Source organism: Haplochromis burtoni, unplaced genomic scaffold (genome assembly GCF_018398535.1).
Source record: "Haplochromis burtoni strain Fernald_Lab_line unplaced genomic scaffold, NCSU_Asbu1 Contig_233, whole genome shotgun sequence".
In the NCBI taxonomy this organism is placed as follows: Eukaryota; Metazoa; Chordata; class Actinopteri; order Cichliformes; family Cichlidae; genus Haplochromis; species Haplochromis burtoni.
In genome coordinates this window covers 476,841-496,990 of record NW_024582594.1, presented here as the reverse complement: position 1 = coordinate 496,990, position 20,150 = coordinate 476,841, and the positions used below count along the sequence as shown (strand labels likewise).

Here is a 20,150-nt window from a genome sequence, read left to right as displayed (position 1 = left end):
CTTTTTTCAGATTCTATTTATTTATTTATTTTTAAATGGGAACAAGGAGATGTTTATGATTTTTGTAGTCACTCAGTATCATTTACTTGTGGATATTATAGTTGAAAGTGGGGGTAATAAAAACTAGACTACAAAAAAAAGTATTTTCTACTTTTAAAAACATATTGAGGAAATTAAGTAGCAGTAATTTAAGCATGAGAAGGAACTGGTCCAGACTTTTAGTGACACTGTAGGATTTCCACATGGCTGCGAGTCAGGTGACCAAATTCCAGCCAATTAGAATTGGGACACTAATTCTGAGCCATTTATAATGTGAAGGATAAATTCCATTTGAAAGCAACATTGCTGACGCCCTCACTGCGTAAACTTAAAGAGCATACATCACAGCCAGCATTATTCCTTATGTAGGTCTCCCTTTACTCATGTAGTCTCCTTTGTACATGTTTCTGCTGCTGTTTCATCTACAAAACCTTTGGCGTCTGAGGGGAAACATCCATCATTTTATTTCTTTTCTTTTTTGTTTTTAATCCAAAATTGTTTTTTTTTTTTTTGTTTTTTTTTTTTTTTGTGGTAGTATTTGCCATATTCCACATAATTCTGCATATTTTGTGACTTGAAATGTTTTTTCACCTTCTGCTGTAAAGCATTGGCAGAATAACCACGACGACAACCTTTAACCTTTAAGGTGGTTGGGAACAACAGGACTGGTCCTGTGAGACTTCCAAGTTCCAGACAGAGAATCTGCTACTAGCCAACCAACCACACATAGCAAGGAGAAGACCGTAGTTGTGATAGTTATGGTGATGACCAATGGATACCGACATCAGGAAGAAGGAACAGGAACACAAATACAAGTAAAAGGACTCTCCCTCTTATATATACACATTTTGGTTTCCGCTGATTCTGTTTAATGCCGTTTTGTTATCAACAAACTACACAGTATATGTCAGTAAAGATTTTCAGCTTGCATATTTAATTCATAAATTTATTTATTTTTTCACTATCACAAAACAAATTGGAACTAAAATTTTTAAACCAATGAAACTAAAAGTGAATCCACTCTGAGCTGACACCAAACTTGCTAATAACTCAGCGCTCGATGTCATTTCACAGGGCGGTCAGTAGGTGTCGCTATCACGTTGCAACACCATCTCGGATGCAAAAACTCGTGATGGGCGTCGATGTGTTGCATATGGCTGTGCGACTTTAATTTCTGGCTTTAACTCCAGTGGGTAAAATAAACATAATCCTCCATGAACCCTCTGCTCCTGCTACAGGAAGATTTTGGTAAGTGTAACTTTAAAGCTAACCTACATTAGCCACAGTGTCGGAAATCACTCCAGAATTAGCCATCTTAATAAGGTTAAGCCAATTAAACCTTCATTCTAAGGAATGGAAGGATTATTAAGTTGTAGTCTATGAATAAAGTGGCAAAATTTTATGCGAAATGAAGGGCGTTTTGGTTTTTTGCATTTTTGTGCTAACATGTAGCTACCTCTTAAGCTAGCTAGGATAAGTCTAGACAGCGACGATTAACCAACGCACTTTGTTTTAAAAAAAAAAAAAGTCGACTTAGGTGTCTAGAAAATTGCGATTAATGTTATAAATGAAACAGACAAACAAATAAAAATGTTGTCTGATTGGTAACAAGCCGATAGTGAAGTTCACTAATGCTAATTAATTTGTAGGGCTCCTCCACGTGGTCCACATGCTCCCAGAGTCGGTGTTAGCTGTGATCCTGCCAGAGAGACCACCTCTGTACACACCGCACACAGGAAACTAGCCGTGACTCATTACACTGTCAGAAGAAAACAGGTATCTAGAGGTGTACCTAGTACTTAAATTAAGGATCTCAAGTTGTACCAAGAATTTAAACCTGCAGTAAATTATAAGAAGAGGTCAAAAGTGAGGCTTTCCCCCAAACCATGAATGCAGCAATTGAGCAGTTTACTCAGAAATGTTCATTTCGATTTTAGGGGAAAAAGCTCTTCAACTCAAAAGATAAAAGGTATAAATAAACTGTATTATTCAGATTAATAGAAAATAAATGAAACCATTATCTAGCGTCCATATATTCAGAAAAGCTCGAAATGGTATGTAAAATTACAATAAAAGCAATAATACAATAATAAAAGCAAAAAAAAAATAGCAATTGGAATATTTTGGTACTTTCAAAGGAATACCCTACCATGAATCTGATTTGGGTTTTTTAATCATCATCAAAAGATCTGTTTCCTGCCATTCTAAGCAAAGTTGGTCAAATAATTCATTTTTGTGCAAATCAGCCAAACCTTGAAAGCAATTTTTAATTTAATTCGACTCGTAATTTCTATACAACGTTTTCCATGTCTGCTAATACTGACTACCTTATGACTGTGCTCTTATTCAATAGGATAGTTGAGCCCCCCCCCCCTTATTTAAGCTATTTAAGTGTTTAACAGATTTGTTTGGAGGCAGATGATTTGTGACGACCTCCTTAAAATTGTAGCCGAAAGAAGGACAAGGTTTCTATACAAGCAGTTTTTGTGTCTCAGTTTTTGCTGAAATTAAATTCACATACCCTTTAATGAACCATATGTTATAGCCAAGCTGGGGAAAAAAGTAGTCACCACCCAAAGAAATAGGTTGTGACTATTGTCCACCCATTCCACTAAATAATTATCACAGTGATTTAATGTTTTAGCTGGCAGCAGGTTATTTAACCCTACTAAACAACCATGTCTGGAGACGTATCCTGGGGGTTGTGGAAAAGATCTTACTCTATTTTAGAAGGGTGACATTATTGGCCTGAGCAGGGGAAAAACTCAGGAGATTCCTAAAATGACGAAAACTGGGTTAATAACTGCCCAGTGTATTATTGCATTATTGAAACCTGTAAGAGTTGTGGTGAACCATCATCTTTGATGGAGAAATGGACAAAATCTTGAATGATCCTGATCGGAGATTACTGAAATATTTAGTTTGTAAAAACTTCAATTTAATTTATATAACACCAAATCACAGCAACAGTCTTGTCAAAGTGCTTTATATTGTAACAGAACAACCCTACGATAATACAGAGAAAACCAACAACAATCAGAAAACCATCTATGAGCAAGCACTTGGCAATAGTGGAAAGGAAAAACTCCCTTTTAACAGGAAGAAATCTCCAAAAAAACAGAGTCATGGCATTTCCTTATCTTACATTGTAGCAAACTCAAGACACTGGCACTAAATGCTATCATAGCCCTAAGAAAACCACTTCTCAATGAGGCTGTAAGGGTGGAAAGAAGACTTCAGTTTGCTTAGGTGCTTAAAGATGGTCTGAGCCCAGATTTATCCTGCTTAAGAGTGATTAGCACGTCATACTGAGGGATACAGATAAATTGATGCACCAACACGAGCCCATGGGGGCAGTCCTGTGGTTGGTTTAGTTGCTCATATCTAGGTTCAGCATTGTTGAATGAGGTCAGCTACCTGAATTTACTGAATGAGCAGCTTTTTCCAGCCATGGATTTTTTTTCTTCCCTGATGGCATGGACATATTCCAAGATGGCCGCATTCATTCGGATCAAATTGTGGCAAAGTGGTTTGGGTCTCACTGAGAATCTTTGGAATGTGCGTGTCTGCATATAAATAAATGTTGTGACATTTCGTAAGCTTAATGAAATGACTCATAAAGGTCTGAGACAAATTCCAAATGGCAGCTGGTTTATGAGCTTCCAGATGAGAAGATGAAGACAAGCACACACACAGTCAGATAAGTCAGGAAGTCATGCAGGCACATGTTCATTTGACAGAGATAATAAAACCTTGTAGTCCCTTATTTGGGCAGTTACTTTGAAGGACTATCTAATCGTTATCATTATCTGAGTGGTAACCAAAGAATAAAAGCTGCACATTTACAATCACCTGTTAAATCTGATTTAAAACGCTTAAAAAAAATAAGACTTTGAAATGCTTTTTTCCATCTGAAGGTTGGGCTTCAGCCACTGTGTTTGCTGTTACAGAATTCTCACTTAAGGATTCCTCTCCATGTCTTTCTTCTGCCTCTGATGTTGTGCAGGGAAACATAAATTTTGCACACACATGCCCTGGAAAGTTAACCATATTACTTTTTTTAAATTAAAAACGTATCTTTGAATGTGAATTGCAAACTCCCTCTGCCTGCGAATGCTCTTGTGCCTGTTTGATTTTGCTTCAAGACAGCTTCTGTTTGTACTTCAAACAGAAGTGCTCATGTGGACATGCAGAGGTACCTGTGGCCTGGTTATGAGGTGCAGCTTCTCGGGGGGTTGCAGAGACAACAGAACAGTGCCCAGTTCTGTGACACCCTGCTCCAAACTGAGGGTGAGAAAGAAGGAAAATTACAAAGTTCTTTATGATGTAAGACAATGTACAAAATGCACAATTGAGTCATTCTCTCCTGACTTTATTCTTTTATAAGGTATCTCAATCCCAACCCACAGCTGCGTCCTTGCAGCTCTCAGCCCGTACTTGTCTCAGAAGCTTTCAGCCTCCCCCTCACCTCCATCTGGACAGAAGCGTCAGCTCCAGCTCCAGACCATGAAGGCCCAGACTCTGCTCAAGCTGGTTGGTCTGCTTTACTCTGGTGTGCTGGAGGTAAAAGGAAACAATGAGAAGAGTGATGTGCTGGCTGCAGCCCACCAGTTTGGAATCACAGACCTTGTACGAGGACAGAAGGGTGGAGGGCCGAAAGAAGTCCAGGAAAGGAGGCAGAGTCTTGGGAATTGCAGAGAGAGACGGGGAAGCCTAAAAATACAGGAGACACATGTTGAGGCTGAGGTGACGGGCACGGGAGAGGAAAATTCACCAGTCAGAAAGAAAATCAGTGTGTCTGTTGGCACACAGACAGCAACCATTGCTGAAAATTCAGTGGAGTTTGGAAATCCGGAGCCTGCCTCCTCTGTAGCTCAAAGCCCGGATGTTTGTATCACTGTTCCACATCTCACCCCTCGCCCCGCCGTTGCCAGTGATGCAGAGTCTACATTTGGCCAAACTTGTGACAGTGTAACGAATCCCACATCCACTTCATCTTTTTCCATTGACACTGTGGCTTTTCCTACCATCAGTAATGATTCCAGTTCCTCGGAAGCTCAGGGCGACTGTTACCAAGAGTCATCTGAGTCTGGGGACAGCATCACCTGGTTGTCCAGAGAAAGGGCAGGATTGGAGGATGGAAAATCAAACGGCACGGCAGCTGAGAGCGTAAATGCAGAGCAGCCACGACAGGTCTGCAGAGATGAGATGAACGAAAAAGAAAACTCGAGTGAAAAGAGTCCTTCACCATGCAGCGCAGCGGTGAAAGATCTAACCAAGATGAAGGAGATTATGGAAGACGCACAGATATCCATCAAGGTGAAAAGAAATTGTATTCTTTTCGTGTTGTGAGCAGGAGTTCCGTTTCATGGATTGAGTGTAGGCATCATGTATGTTCGTTGTCTCTGGATTAGTTTGTTATATGTCACACCACATGTGTTGGACACCTTTCTCACTTTGTGTGTTTTTGTCAGAACTGTATTTGTCTTATGTGTGTGCAGGTGAAGCTGAAGAGAAGAACGACAGGAGAGATGTGGGAGGTGGTGACGGTACAAAGCCCAAATGAGACGTCCATCCTGACATCACCGACTCAGGTATTTAACCCTCTGGGGTCGCCGGACGCGGCGGCGCGTCAAAATCACATGACCAATTTAAGACGACACAGCTACAAGATGCGGCACGTCAGAGTCCCCATTTCAACTTGGGTCGAAAGTGCGGACTTCACTATATACCAGTTTTTGAATTGTGTCGATGGGCCACGTAAAACCAGAGTTATGATAAAAAATACACGCGATGTTTTTTTCTGAACAAAACAGTGGCGTTTACAGTGTGAAGAACGGTAAAAACAGCGTTTTCTACAGACAGCGCTAGCAAACACTCTCCCTTTGCAAACATCCCTTCCCTATTGGTGTTAGAGTTTACCATGTCAGCCAATCAAAAAAATGATGAGTGGAGTGACACCCGCGATGGAAAGCGGGCGAGCGAAAGACAGAGAGAGAGAGCGAGTTTTCATATGTGAGACATTAGTGACGTTTAGCGTGTTTGGAGGCTGTAGTTAGTTTGTTGTGTAGTTATTGTCTTGTATTGTGTGTCAGTTATACTGCTGAATTTCATATTTGCTCTAAAAAAGCCGTCAAAGGCAGATTTCAGTGTAAACGCTGTTCCCACATGGAAAACTGGACTGATGCACCTCCTGCTGTCAGACCTGCAGGTTTAGGCCTGTGCTGTTCTCCTCTGTCTTATACTGAACACAAACTACATTTTTTGGACTGGCACAAATAATTTGTGTGCCTTCTTATTTGATGCAGCACACCTGATTGTTCTGTAAATAGATTTAAATGGTTATATAAAAAACGCCTGAGGCCTTGGCTGCATTTTTAGGTAAATGGTACCATATAACTTTGTTGTTTGCAAAACTTGTGCATAATTTTTAGAAATGTACAATTTCTATTTGCATTTCAAGTTATGAAAATTATTCGTTAAACATGTTTGTGGGTTTTACAGTAAAAAATATAACTTTTTTCTACTCGGATTTTGAATTTTTTTGTCTGAATTTAGATCAAAAAACAACTCAAATTTCAGATATTTGAGGTTGTGCTGAAAATAATGATACCAAAAAAGGCAAGAAAAACACATTTTAAAGGTGAAATATAGAGGTAAAATCAAAAGTAGTCAAAAACGGCCAATTATACCCTGGACCCCAGAGGGTAAGCAATAAATTGCAAAATAAATTAATATTTAATTACATTTTTTGAAGCTACACTAAACACTTAAAAAGTGTTTTTTTTTTATTTTCTGGCAATTTTTTATGGCTTGTGGGGATAGGTTAATTGGTTAATCCAAATTGCCCCTAGGTGTGAATGTGCAAGTGAATGTGAGCGCGAATGGTTGTCTGTCCTTGTGTGTTGGCCCTGCGACAGACTGGCGACCTGCCCAGGGTGTACCCCGCCTCTCGCCCTATGACAGCTGGGATAGGCTCCAGCGCCCCTGAAAAGGATAAGCAGAAGTGAATGGATGTTTTTTTTTATGGTTTCAGGCTTTACACGTGTGACAGTGTCATGAGGTTTGTCATGAGCTAGTGGGAGATTTGAAGTATTTAGGAAAGTACATTTCAGTATCACTTAAATTCCGAGTTCTGAGTCTGACAGACGGCATAATTGAGTGAACATCAAGAAACATGAAGTGGAAGAATTCCCTGTGATAAAAACTTTTATTTTGATAAAAAATAGGATGCCCTTTCAAAACCTTACAATAACCAGCTTCTTCTTCTTAATCTTTGTTTATACTGTGTTATAGACCCAGGCAGCTGGAGACCTGAGAAACGAGTAATCATACCTGTTATACTTTGAAATGTGCTTGAAGACTGTTGCTTGGCATTGGAGCTTATTTTTGATGCCAGATGTTTTGCAATGTTTTGAAATATTACCTATGAAAGCATGACAACTAAACATTTATATAACGTAAGCTCACGCTGGTAAGCAAGAAAGAAGAAATATCCATTTGTCAACAAGAATAGAGACCGCAGGAGGGAAGGTGCATTTCTGCAGAATAGAGTAGGCTGAAGAAGAGGAGGAGGAGGAGGAGGTGCACGTGGCCCGGCCGATGGTTTGGTGAGAGGTTAAAGTCTCACTCCGTGCTCTGTGAGAAGTAAGCAGCAGCGGTATGATGTAAATGTGGTGTAAAACCTTAGCTGGGCAGGTTTAGCTCGGCTGTTGCCTCAGGCTCGACCAGAAAGAAGTTGCGTTTCATCATGTTCTCCCCCTGAGATCAGCAGCACAGCAGACATATTTGCTCTGTGGAAACTTTGCCATCCTTTTACCTGGTAAAGGGTAAAAGATTACCACAAGAATCTCTGATGTTTTGATGGTAAAGCAGTATCTGTTTTTATTTACGTGTCGAGAAATTTGTCAATTGTTTAATGTGAATATGAAAAACAGGAATTGGAAAAAGTGTTTATAAAATGACATGATCACCAGTTAATTTCTTTTCTTCACTTGTTTCCTGTGAGTGCTGCAAACAGTGAAGTCGTTTTTTATTCAAACTGTGGTGATCAGAGAAGTGAGTGTTAAATATTTTAGCTGGTTTCAGTCTTCCTTTCCAGCTCTCATCAAATAACTTCAACTGGAGGAATGAAAAACCAAACTTTGATATGAAACTTAGATTTCAGTGGTAAAATAAAGTCTTTGTCCCGTCGCCCCTAATCCGACAATCACGTTTCAACCGTCGTTGTTTTCTCTGTATTATTATTACCTCGCCTACATTATAAAGCACTTAGAGGCAACTGTTGGGGACTCATTTTCAGAGAAGCACCTCAATAAAATAGTTTGTTAGTCTAGTTTATCTGCAGACAGATGAATTCACCTTTGTTTTAAAGTTTGAATGAAAGGTGATATTTTGTAATGGTTTTAATGGTTTCTTATTCATCTTTCAAAAAGCCACAGACAGATGCTGAGGAACTCGAGCCTCCTGCCTCCCCTGTCCCCCCATGCCCTGTTCAGAAACCAGAGATCCAGAACCTTCCACCTGCTGTAACCAGCTCTCCCACACAACCAGAGGAACACCACAGCACCACCTCTGAATCCCAGTCTTTCTCCAGCAGCAGCTTCACCTCAAACCCCGACACTGAGCTTGAATCAGCGCCGGTGCCTCAGCCGCAGGGCTCTGCGGACGAGTGTGACGAGCAGATAGAGAAGCTGTTAGAGGACGTCATGATGAGCCTGAACATCCTGCCCAACTTGGAGAGTAACTGTAAGAAGTTGGAGTCGAGCCACAATGTTTGCCGAGTCCCAGTTTCGCAGGGTGACGCAGCCCAGGGTCGGATGGATCCTGTTGCCAGTGCAGCAGAGGTTGCTTTCTTTCAGGATTTGGAGTCGCAAAGCAACCAGACGTCAGTGGAGACAGGTAGAAGCTTTCTTTGTAAATACACATATATTTTTAATATCACATTATGAAATGGTTGTACAGACCCGTAGTAAGTTTTTTTTGTTTTCTGTATTTTTATTCTTTTGTTAACGACTCCTTAGCATCTCTCCTCACTGCTCCACAGGCTCCAGGGTCTCATTACTGGCCTGTTATTGTTTGTGGCTAGCAAACAGTTTTTAGGTCCATTACTGCCACCTTCTGCATGCAGTAGTGTATTACATCTTAACAGTATTGGGGTTGATTGTTTGTTTGTTTTTAAGTATTTTGAGACAAGACATTGATCAATTTTAGAATAAGGACTCAAAAATCCTGACCACCCCTCACTGCGAATGTACTGAAGTTTACTGTTCAGCATTTAACATTTATTGGTGATTTTTGTGTTTGTTTAGTAGGGCTGCCACAAACGATTATTTTGATAGTCGACTAGTCACCGATTATTTATGCGATTAGTCGACTAATCAGATCATCATCCACTGGACGTAAAACTACAGCTTATTGCACCAGCAGCATCTGCTCTTATATAACTATCATTAGCTTACAGCTTTAAGCTTTTAAGGTGCTAACTAAAAATAAAGACAAGATGATAGTTTATTCAATTTTAATGAAATTTGCAGATTGTTTCGGTAAAGTTTAATAAACTCCTTGCTATCTAAAATATAACAGGACACCGGAGTATATTCTCCAGCATCTCACACTTCTGATAATCAGCTGTCTGCTTGACGTTTATTCAGCTGTGTAAAAACTATAACTTTAATCTCAGCCAAACCGATTTACTCAGGAACAAATAAAATACAAAAAAAAAAAAAAAAAGCCAAACAACAACATTTTTAATTTATCTAAGTGACTCATATATATTTAACCTGAGTCGCGAAAGACGGCGGTGGGTTTGAAAACAATTTGCCGGGAGTCCGGTGTTCTCACGGCGCTAGTGACCTAGCCCCCGGCTAGCTATCGAGCTAGTGGGTAACAGACGTCTCCGAAAACGTCGGAGCGCTTTTGAAAATATGTGGTGTCCTGATAAACTGAGCAGATATTTGAGGTTTACACAGCTACATTCTCGCCTGAAAATATGTTAAACGTTTATTTTGTGACCCAGACAGAATAATAAGAGTAGTATTAAAACTAACTAGCTGCCGCCATTGTTGGAAACTAAGCTGGGCCGCGCTATGAATTCTGGGACACAGCTGCTTCTTCTTCTTCTTCTTCGGGGTTGAACGGCAGCTGGCATCCTTGTACATGCAGTGCTGCCATCTTCTGTTTCAGTCCGTTATTACACTCTTAAATCCTGCTACTTATTCCTGCGTCTTTTGTGATCTTACAAAGCTTCAAACGACACGTCGACTATTAAATCAGTCGTCGACGATTTTAATAGTCGACGTAATCGTGACTAGTCGACAAATCGTGGCAGCCCTATTGTTTAGTTACATTTTAACAACATGTAAAGCCTTACAGTTTGTCTTTATTATTTTTTATACCTTGTTTTGTCTGAAACCTCAAACAGTTCTTCGTTCCTTGGATTAAACTTTTCAGTGTTTCTGCAAAGAAAATGAATTTGAAGAATTAACTGAGAGCAGGGAGCAGGTGGAAGAGAGCCTGGACAGAAGAGAAATAAAAAAAAGTCAGTAGAAGCAAAAAAAGAATACGTGTGTGAATGAGAGGGAGACGGGTGTAACAGTGAATCTGCAAATAGTAGAGGTACTGGGAGTAAAGCAGGTTTGTGGTTTGGAGATGGGCAAAAAAGTGCAGGAGCTGGATGTTGCACAGTTGAAGATGCTCAGATTTGATCTGGATGTGAGTAGGAGGGACAGCTGAGGCTGAGCAGTTTGTAGACGACTGTTTTAGACTTCTGTCCTTTTTATACTAAGTTTAAAAAGGCAGAGGTGTATTTTCAGAGAGTAACACAGTAGGACCTTTTTCTTTCTTTTTTCTAAAAGCACATTACATGTTATTACAGAAGCAGACTGAGTTGAACCTGACTTAAGTCTCAGTTCAAGTGCTCTCACTGCTACCCGTCCTGCTGCCCTTCCTCCTCAGTTTTTAGAAGCTTATTAATTGGTACTTTTAATTGGATTTTTTGATTGTCACAGAAAATGTCTATAAAAATACAGGGCTTACAATTCACGTATTTAAGATGAATTGATAGTCATCCTTCCGCTTGCTCGTTAGGTATCCATTGTTGCTTTGCAGCTCCAAACCAGCCCAAGTTGATCCAGCAGCAGCAGCCGACTCCCCAGTGCAACCCAGCTGTCAGATCTTTATGGCAAATCGAGGGATTGAGCTGCCAGGGTTTGCCCCCATTCAAAAGTCAAAATTCTCTGTATCCGGAAACAACCACAGGCTCAGCCCTGTCTTCAGCTTTCTCCACCAGAGGCCAGAAACTCCATTACCCAGCATTTCAGCCACCATCCTCACAAGATGATCAACAGAGTCTCGAGTTTTTGCCTCTGCCAAATGGAGATGGGACACAGTCTAAACCCACCTTTTCCTCACCTTGCATGGATGACTTGCGGCTTCCTCAGCGTCTCTCCCCATTAGAGCCAAGTTCATCTGCAGCTAAAGGTCAGCCTCTACTCAACAACTCAGCAAACCCTGAACATGATGTCCAGCAGCAGCCATCCTTACGTAGGAGACCCTGGCTCTCGGACAACGCTGGTTCACTGCAGTTTCCCTTTAGCAGCATCATTTGCACAGGTCATAAAAGTACATCTCCATCACCAGATCCAGATCACAGCTGCCAGTCAAAGCAAGAGCAGCAGGAGAAGGATTTGCATTTAACAAATAGAGGAACCAGTGCAGAAGGTTGCAAAGGGAATAGCTTGAAAAAGAGAGGAAAAAAATCAGCAGCAGAAGTAAAATCGTACTCCAGGAGGCTGAAGGAGAGTTTCAAATATAGACATGATGACTCTACAGGAGACGGGAGGAAGAGAAGGCGCACAAATTATCAACAAGACTCCACCGGCTCTTGTTCTGCGTACAAAGATTTAAAAGTCAGTGATGGAACAAAGAATTGTTCAGTGAGTTTGTCGAGTAACAATGTGCTATTGAAGGAAAGAGAAGTGGCTATCAGGTCTTCAAATGCACCATCTGGACTTCCAGGGAAACCCAGCAAAATGTTGCCCGTCATTGACATTAGGGAAGAAAAACCCTTTGGCACCAAGCAGTCTCGGATCAGGACCAGGGGCTTTATAAAAAAATCTCAAGAGGCAGCAAATAACACAACCCCACCTGAAACGCCTTGCATTTTCAAGCCTATCGTCAGCAGAGCTCAGCTTGTGAGTCAGGATGGCGTCTCGCTCGCGAAAAGGAAACGTGGTAGACCCCGAAAAATAAGACCTGTAGAGGACTCTACACAAAGTGTTCCTGCCGTTGTTGAAAACAATGAAAATGTCGACAATGCGCAGGTCGACAGGGACTTGCCAAAGGAGCAGGAGGAGAAAAAAATGGAGAAGTCGTGCAGAAAACGGAGGAGGAATGAGAGCGAGGTGGAGGTCAGCCCAGTGAAGAAGACTGCGAGTGTCGAGCACACTGAAAAGGCTGAAGAAACCAATGACTGTAACGTAAAACCCAGGACAGTGAATCAGCGGCACGTGGTCACTCTGAAGGACATTCAGAAGCTTTTTAAATGGCAACAAGCACGAAGAATGAAGTCCAAACAGACCCAGGAAACACATGAACCTGCAACAGGCACAGATGGCATATTGGAGAAAGGAGTGGACATTAAAGACGGGACAAACTCTGAAGAACATCACAAAGGTTCAAACATCGCAGTTGATAAAAATCACAATCTTCTTTTGAGCCTGTCTGCAGAGACAAACAGTCGTATGAGCGAGAAGAGGAGTTTGGATGGTGATGAAGGCCACCCAGTGTCCTTAGACGTTGTGGAAGAAGATGAAGCCAAGGTGACACCGGAGAGAGAGCGACCACTGGGAAGTCCTTATGAAGGTACTTTGAATTTTGCTGTTTCTGTTGCCATGGTAAATTAATTGGATTTTGTTTTGAAGGTTGTTATTCAGAATGAATGATTACATTGGTAGTATTGATTTTTCTGCTCTATGCCAATCACACAGGCACCTCCGAGGATGGGTTGGCATAGTGTGCTGTGGCTTCAGGCCATTTGTCTCTTGCAGATGGGAGTAAACTGTAAAAACACAGACCATAAACTGTCACGTTGGAGCTAAGGCACGGTGTTTGTGTCGCCCCCATGTGGGCTGACGCAAAGCCGCATAGTTTCACTTCAAGAGACCAAAAAACTTTTCTTAAAGTAGATGCAGATTTAGACATAAAAAAAGAGAAAAACTAATAAAAAAACTGAATATCATTTCAGGTTAAACCTTGCAATAGAGCAAATTTACATTTTAATATTTTTTGTCTTTAAGTCTGCTCAGAATTTCAGTAGCTGTTCAGACATCAGCTTTAATACGGCCATTTTTTTAAACGTGCTGTTGCACAATCCAGTGCATGAACAACATGTACTTAAGTGCTGTTTGTCCTGCAGTCTGGTTGGACGGCACCTTCATTTCTCAGTGGATCTACTACATTAAAATAAAAAATCTACCTTGGAATGAGAATGCAGTGTTTTGTGTAGGAAACACTGTAAAATTCTCTCTGTAGGCATGTGTCCATGTTTGCTTTTGCTATTTAGTTTCTTCCTTTTTTATGTCCTCAGTTATGTCACAACAGTGAGATGGCACTCGAGCATTTAAAGCATGCCATAAAGCTTTCTTTCCATTTGGCTGTGCAGGTTCCTGTCATCTACTAGCTGTTATTTTCAAACTAACCACTTAACCCTGGTCCTTCCTGTGGAGGACCAAGACTAGGTGGCAGCCTGACCAGGTTGCTCTTGTGGCAGTCACCGTCTAACTCCAGGCCTCACGGTCCGGTGTCCTGCAGGTTTTAGATATCGCTCTGGGTCAACACACCTGAATCAAATGATTAGTTCCTTTCCAGGCCTCTGGAGAACGTAAAGAGATGTTGAGGAGGTAATTTAGCCATTTAAATCAGCTGTGATGGATCAAGGACACATCTAAAACCTGAGGCCTGGAGTTCCACACCCCTGGTCTAGGTGGATGGACTTCTGCTCCACTGTCTTTGACTTCAGCTGGTGATTAAAGTTCTTGTTTGGTCTGGAGATGCACTGTGAGCTCAGTGGCCACTCGACTGAGATGATGCTGGTGTGCTGAGCTCTCCAGGGCTGCAGAGCAGAACAAGAACAGAATCACTTGAAAGGCAGCTGATCTTGTGTTTTATTTGCTGACGGTGTTTGCAGATGAGACACTAACGTCAAAAGCTCACTGCTGGCTATAGAGGCAGCTGACTATTGATCAGTTATTTATCATCGGAAAGTGTGAGTATTCCTTTTTCTGCTTGCACACAAACATGCACGCACATGCTCCTGCTACCCTCACAGTCTCCTTCTGTGGCACAGGGAAATCTGATACAACGGGGTCTCCATTCCTCAATGATGACTGCTCCTCTCACAGTGACACCCTCCTGCCTGAAGAAAACACAGCTTTGGACATCATGTTGCAGCCCTTGACCGTGAAGATAACCAGTACAGACAAAAAGGGAAAAGAGGAGGAGGAGGAGGAGGAAGAAGAAGAGGTGGATGTTCTGGTTTGCTCCCCAGAAAAAGCATCTCAGACCAGAGAGTGTGAGGGGTTCCTCAACAACATAGACATGACTCCGAATGAAGATGAGGAAGATGATGTGAATGAGATTGACGTGACTGGAGACGAGGCAGAGTAACGTCATGTACGTGTGTATTTTCTACCCCGTCCAGTGGTCGGCTCTCACTCTAATGCTGTCTCTGTTCTGGTTGTGTTTATGTTCACATGTCACATGAAGTTGCGTATAAAGATTCATTTTTACATTCTTCACTTCATGTTTTCACGGATTTGGGTTTTCGTTTAGTTCCTTCTGTATACGGTTCAAAAAGATGTTTCATTTCCTTTAATAATATTCTAAAGAAAAAGTTACTTTTGTCAATTTTATAAATTTTACATTTTCAGCGAAATTGTCTGATGAATAGAGGAAAAGGCACTTGAGTGGCCTTCAGTGATGTCCCTCTGTATGTTTCCATTGTGGAAAAGCTCTGTTGTTTTAAGTCTATATTTGTAAAACTGTTTTATGTACATCAGTACATAATATAATTATGGTTTATTAAACGTTTTCATGTGACTGCTTGCTTTCTTTAAAAAGCACCATAGCTGAACACGAGGGCACTACAGAATATACACTCACTGGCCACATTATTAGTTACATTTTTCTTGAATTCTAATTGGCATAGATTTAACAAAGTGCTGGAAATATTCCTTTTCCATTTTGGTCCATATTGACATGACAGCATCACATGTTACAGCTGGTTTGCTCCCCAGATTTATGAGCTACACATTTATAATGCAATAGTTTGGATTGAGCTCTGGTATCTATGGAGGCCCTTTGAGTGTCTTGCTGGAAGCAGACATATGGAGATTTGTACACTGTGGTCATAAAGGGATGGACTTGACACACAAAGCAAGGTAAATCTATGCTTTTATGTTTACACCAGAACCATCCAAATACTGCAGAAGAAACCGAGACGTCCAATTACAAAGCAGTTTTTTCTAACCCCAAAACCAAGCATAGGGTGGTTAGTTGAGTTACTGTTGCCTGCTCATCAGCTTGCAGCAGTCTGCCATTTTCCTTTGTCCTCTGCCATCTACAATTAATTTTTACCCAGAGAGCTGGTGCTCACTGGACATTTGATCTTTTTCTGATCTCTCTGCATTGGAACATCTCAGAAGATTCAAAGCATTTATTGTCATGTGTACAAAGAAAAGCATTTCTCTGTACAATGAAATTCTTTCTCTGGTGTCCACACACATATGCCGGTTAATATGTACTAATAGATAAAATACAAATAGCATGAATAAATAAATGGAGACAGAAGTTTCAGAAATACAAAACAAACCAACTTTCTTCCTCATTCTGATGTTCAGTTTGAACTTAAGCAGGTTTTTTGTCCTTCACTTCCCTGTGAGGCTCTTATCTTACTTTGGACAAATAGAAATACACACACACACCGGTAGAGGGCGCGCTTCCTGCTCGCTCCGCTTTCTGCTTTTTGAATCCAACTTTATTGTCACCGGAAGTGTGTGAGGGAAACGGCACACACGTGTTTTCGTGCAGGTTTGAAGGTTACAGAAGTAGCGGGTAGTGCTCCTTGCTTGCTGTCCGGAGGAGAGGCTCTGCGGGACGGCGTGTTTGTGGTTCGAGACCCGGTGAGAGCAGAACTGAAGCGGAGCCATGGATCCTGTGAAGGCGCAGCAGCTGGCGGCGGAGCTGGAGGTGGAGATGATGGCTGACATGTACAACCGGTAAAGCCCAAACAAGCTAACCTCTCAGCTAGCCACAGCAGTCTGCTGTGAAGTGTCGCGGCTTTTATGTGTCAAACTTACATTTATTTACAGTGTGCCAGAATAATGTGCAAAGATAATTACTGTTTAGTGAAGCTGAGCCTGTACAGCTCATCGTTAATGCGAGCAAGTGTCCTGCTGGTGAAGCTCATTATTATAAAGGCCCACCAGCCGGCATGTTTAAGGCAAAGGGTGGCTTCTACTAAAGGCTGGCAAGGGTTAAATCCAGTGTGGGATAGCATTTATTTTAAAAAGAGCTATAGTGACTAAAAATTAAAGGCCTGCGTTTAGTGCTTAACTCACTGAATTTACTTCACATGTCACAATTTTACAGTATAAGCACAGTACGGCTTTTTCTCATAATATAAAGATGTGTCCTTGTGTCATAACACAGTAATCTACTTAAATGCCGTCACTGGTGTAAGAGTACATTCATTCATATTAAGTTAAGTGGTTTTGATCACAAGTATTTTTATACTTGGAAGAAGCAGCACAGACCTGCATCTCTGAATGAAGAAAAGACGAGCCTGGTCAATATTTATCCTTTCATGACCTTGCACAAATTATACATTCATGTGCTTTTAATAAAGTCTTGCAGTTAAAATCCACTGAGTCAGATTCAGTCAGTTGCCAAAGAAAATAGTTTATGTACTTTTATGCAGGTGTTTTTGGCTTGAGAGAGACTAATAAATATACATGAGCAATGAGTTATGGGTTTGTTCAACCATTCAGATCAAGAAACAAGCAGTTTGCTTGCTTTACTTTTTTGACTGAGGTTTGATTGGCTCTTGGCTCTCTATCATCTTACTGGGATTTTCTTCTGCAGTAATTTGATGGCGCCCAGTTATTGACATCACTCCATAAACCAAATACTAATGTTTGTTTACATTTTGTGGATGGAAGTGAGCAATAATTCTATCAAATGCTAGTTAACTAGTTCTCTACATTCATATGATACCTGGCAACATCTTAGAGCCATTAAAGATATGTTACTGGCCACCTGATTAGTGCTTGCTCATACGTGATAATTCCCCCTTTGCCTTTAGCATAGATATAAATAAATGGTGGAAACATTCCTCAGAGATTTTGGTCTGTATTGACGTGATGGCGTCACACAGTTGTTGGACGTTGTCAGATGGGCTGTTCTGTTTAGTTGGGTCTGGTGGTAGGCGAGGCATGTCATGTTTGTTTGTTATGTTTAGTATCTTTTCACAGGAAACATTTTGACACGTCAGGAAGTTGATGTTTCAGATTTAGGGGATTTTATTGGTATCCCAATGCTGGCAATACTTTTAGAAGTACATAGTGTAAAATGCCTGTTTTTAACAGTTTAACTGTTTCTTGTAGTGCACCACAACAGTGACAGTAACTGGGCCTTTCAGGCAGTTAGAGGCGTTCGTGGCTTATCGTCTGCCTTGTTGCAGTTTTTTGAATCCTGGGGCTGGATGTGAAGAACCTAACCAATAATTTTAATCGGGTTAAAGAAATAATCCACTGAAATGTGATTTATCAGGTCACCATCACTGTGTCTCCTAAGGCAAACGGTGATGGTGACCTGCAGAAGGAACTTAAGGCTTCTTCTGATGAGCATGGTGTTGTATTAAAAGATATTTGGCTAGATGAAGTGCTGTTAGATAGACTCATTCAGCAACATGAAATGAGAGGTTGATGACTTTCATGTGTTTTGAGTTTGGTCTCTTTGTGAATCTCCTGCAGTGAAGAGGAACTGGGTTTAATGTCCGTCGGTGGTCATGTGGTGTTTGTTGGGCAAGGATGTATGAAATTCTGTCCTCGGGGCTTATCCCTGTGAAGACTTTGAGGACAAAGGAAGTAATTAGTTGCCATTTAACTTTTTGCTAGTTCTTCTTTGAAGTATATAATTAAACTGAATCTGTGTCTCTCTCTGCTCTGATGAAGGATCTGTGTCAACACCGGGAAGCACATTTCTGCTGTGACATGAGCCAGAATACATTTTATTTGCAGAAATTCTAAATACTCTTCTTAAATGCACCTTTTCTTGACCTAAAAGTTGGTTAATTTAGCATCTTTATGAAATTAAATAACTATTATATCAGGTCATATGAAACTATGAATTTTAAAAGGAGAGTATTCAGAGCCAACTTTAGGTTCACAAAATAACTCCAGCAGATGGCGCTGTTCTGTTTTACTAAGTGACTGTTGTAAGCAAGTCATGGGGACCCCACAATAAGGTGCTTATGCATGAATGCATCATGTAGTAACACGTTTGTTATGTTTTAAAAATGTATTTTTATCATCACTCTTCATACTGAAGAATCTTGACTGTTTCCTTCCTTTCCTCTCAGAATGACTAATGCCTGCCACAGGAAGTGCGTACCGCCACATTACAAGGAGGCAGAGCTGACCAAGGGTGAGTCGGTCTGCCTGGACCGCTGCGTGGCCAAATATCTGGACCTTCACGAGCGGCTAGGACGCAAGCTGACGGAGCTCTCCGTCCAGGACGAGGAAATGATGAGGAAGGCGGCTGTGGGGAGCGGATAGACGTGGATGAAGAAAACAAAGTGGAGAATGATGTGGGATCAAAAGGTCATGGGGATGGGGTTAGCATGTGTGGCTTCAAACAATGAGAGACTTGTATTTTAATTAAAGGGTGGGAAATAAAAATAAAAAAGTGTGGAGTTAATGCTGTCGAGGGCCCGCTGAGAGAAACTGCCTCTTCCTCAGAAACTTGGTGGATCAGCAGCATAAGGACATGTTGAAACTACTCACAGTGGACCAGACACTCTGGATCTTTTCCACTTTCTGTACGTTGAGCCTGGAGTCTCGAAGTCACCTGAAAATCTGACTGAAAAGGAGAAAGGCCTCTGACGCGTAACACCAGAAAGCTAGAAACCAGAAACCTGGTTACATGTGACAGGTCCAGACAAATGCAAAGAATGATTCAACTTTAATCTTTATCTCAATTCACCCTTTGAACTGGGGTCAGATTTTTCTTGTTTGGTTTTGGAAGGCACTGGAAGTAAATATAGACTCTGTGCAAAGCTGCAGTTCAACCCGTGGAACTAGTTTATTTACAGTTGTCTGTCATGCAGACATGTCAGTCCTGTGCAACACCTCAGAAACAGCGAATCATGGGTCAGGGCATGCACAGAATTCATTATGGGCTGAGCCAAAATGTCTTTTTTGTACTATTCATAGTTTACTCTTTTGACCCTGGTTGGTTCTTTGTCTTTAACAGCTCAGATAAAAAAAACAACACAATGCCTGAACTTTGCTCATTTTGTCATGCTTGTGTAGACTGTGTTGTGCTGTGTGTCAGTGGACCATGTTTTAGTGTGCGTGTCTCTTTTTCTTCATGTTTAAACCACAGTGACACAGCTTTTCATCTGCACTGCAGAGAAGCTGCACAGTGTGCTGTTAACTCTAATAAAGCGCTGTCATCGTGTAGCCTAGCTTCATGAGTGTTGGAAGTATTTATTCTGGCCCTCACACGAGGTTTGTGGTATGGTTCGACTTCACTCTCGTGCAGTATGTGGACAACAGAGTGTGTGAATGAATATACAGTAACTATAAGATGAAATACAATGAAATCTCGAGTGATTATTACAGATACAACACAGTGTTTTTCTACATTTTGGGGAAAAAAAGGTTCTAAAAGTTTTGTTGATATGAAATTTTCTGTGAAGAATTCTGAAACATGATCACAGAACTCTTTCCTGGTTTAAGAAAAACTGCTTTACAACTTCAGGCCAGGGACGGCCGCGCTCAAGGAGGGAGGCTGATTAACCATATCTACAATCAAGAGATGCAGATATA

The 20,150-nt window shown here is 41.1% G+C and overlaps 2 protein-coding genes across 7 annotated transcripts; both read left to right on the top strand.

Moving 5' to 3' along the window:
- Window positions 1–121: 121 nt before the first annotated feature.
- LOC102307610 lies at window positions 122–16,315 on the top strand. 6 transcript variants are annotated; one of them, XM_042226907.1, is made up of 9 exons: window positions 122–854; window positions 1,114–1,287; window positions 1,689–1,815; window positions 4,211–4,329; window positions 4,427–5,358; window positions 5,541–5,633; window positions 8,475–8,940; window positions 11,128–12,903; window positions 14,387–16,315. In XM_042226907.1, exons 4-9 carry the CDS (start codon window positions 4,227–4,229, stop codon window positions 14,704–14,706), a joined length of 3,690 nt encoding a protein of 1,229 aa, XP_042082841.1. In that variant the 5' UTR covers window positions 122–854; window positions 1,114–1,287; window positions 1,689–1,815; window positions 4,211–4,226; the 3' UTR covers window positions 14,707–16,315. The 6 variants fall into 6 exon arrangements, with proteins under 6 accessions (XP_042082841.1, XP_042082840.1, XP_042082843.1 ...); XM_042226906.1 differs by lacking the exons at window positions 1,114–1,287; window positions 1,689–1,815 and having other exon boundaries at window positions 122–404; window positions 645–854; XM_042226909.1 differs by lacking the exon at window positions 1,689–1,815.
- On the top strand, window positions 16,075–19,786 carry timm10 (translocase of inner mitochondrial membrane 10 homolog (yeast)). The gene is made up of 2 exons (XM_042226911.1): window positions 16,075–16,316; window positions 18,680–19,786. The coding sequence occupies exons 1-2, from the start codon at window positions 16,246–16,248 to the stop codon at window positions 18,873–18,875; spliced, it is 267 nt and encodes an 88-aa protein (XP_042082845.1). The 5' UTR covers window positions 16,075–16,245; the 3' UTR covers window positions 18,876–19,786.
- Window positions 19,787–20,150: the final 364 nt, after the last annotated feature.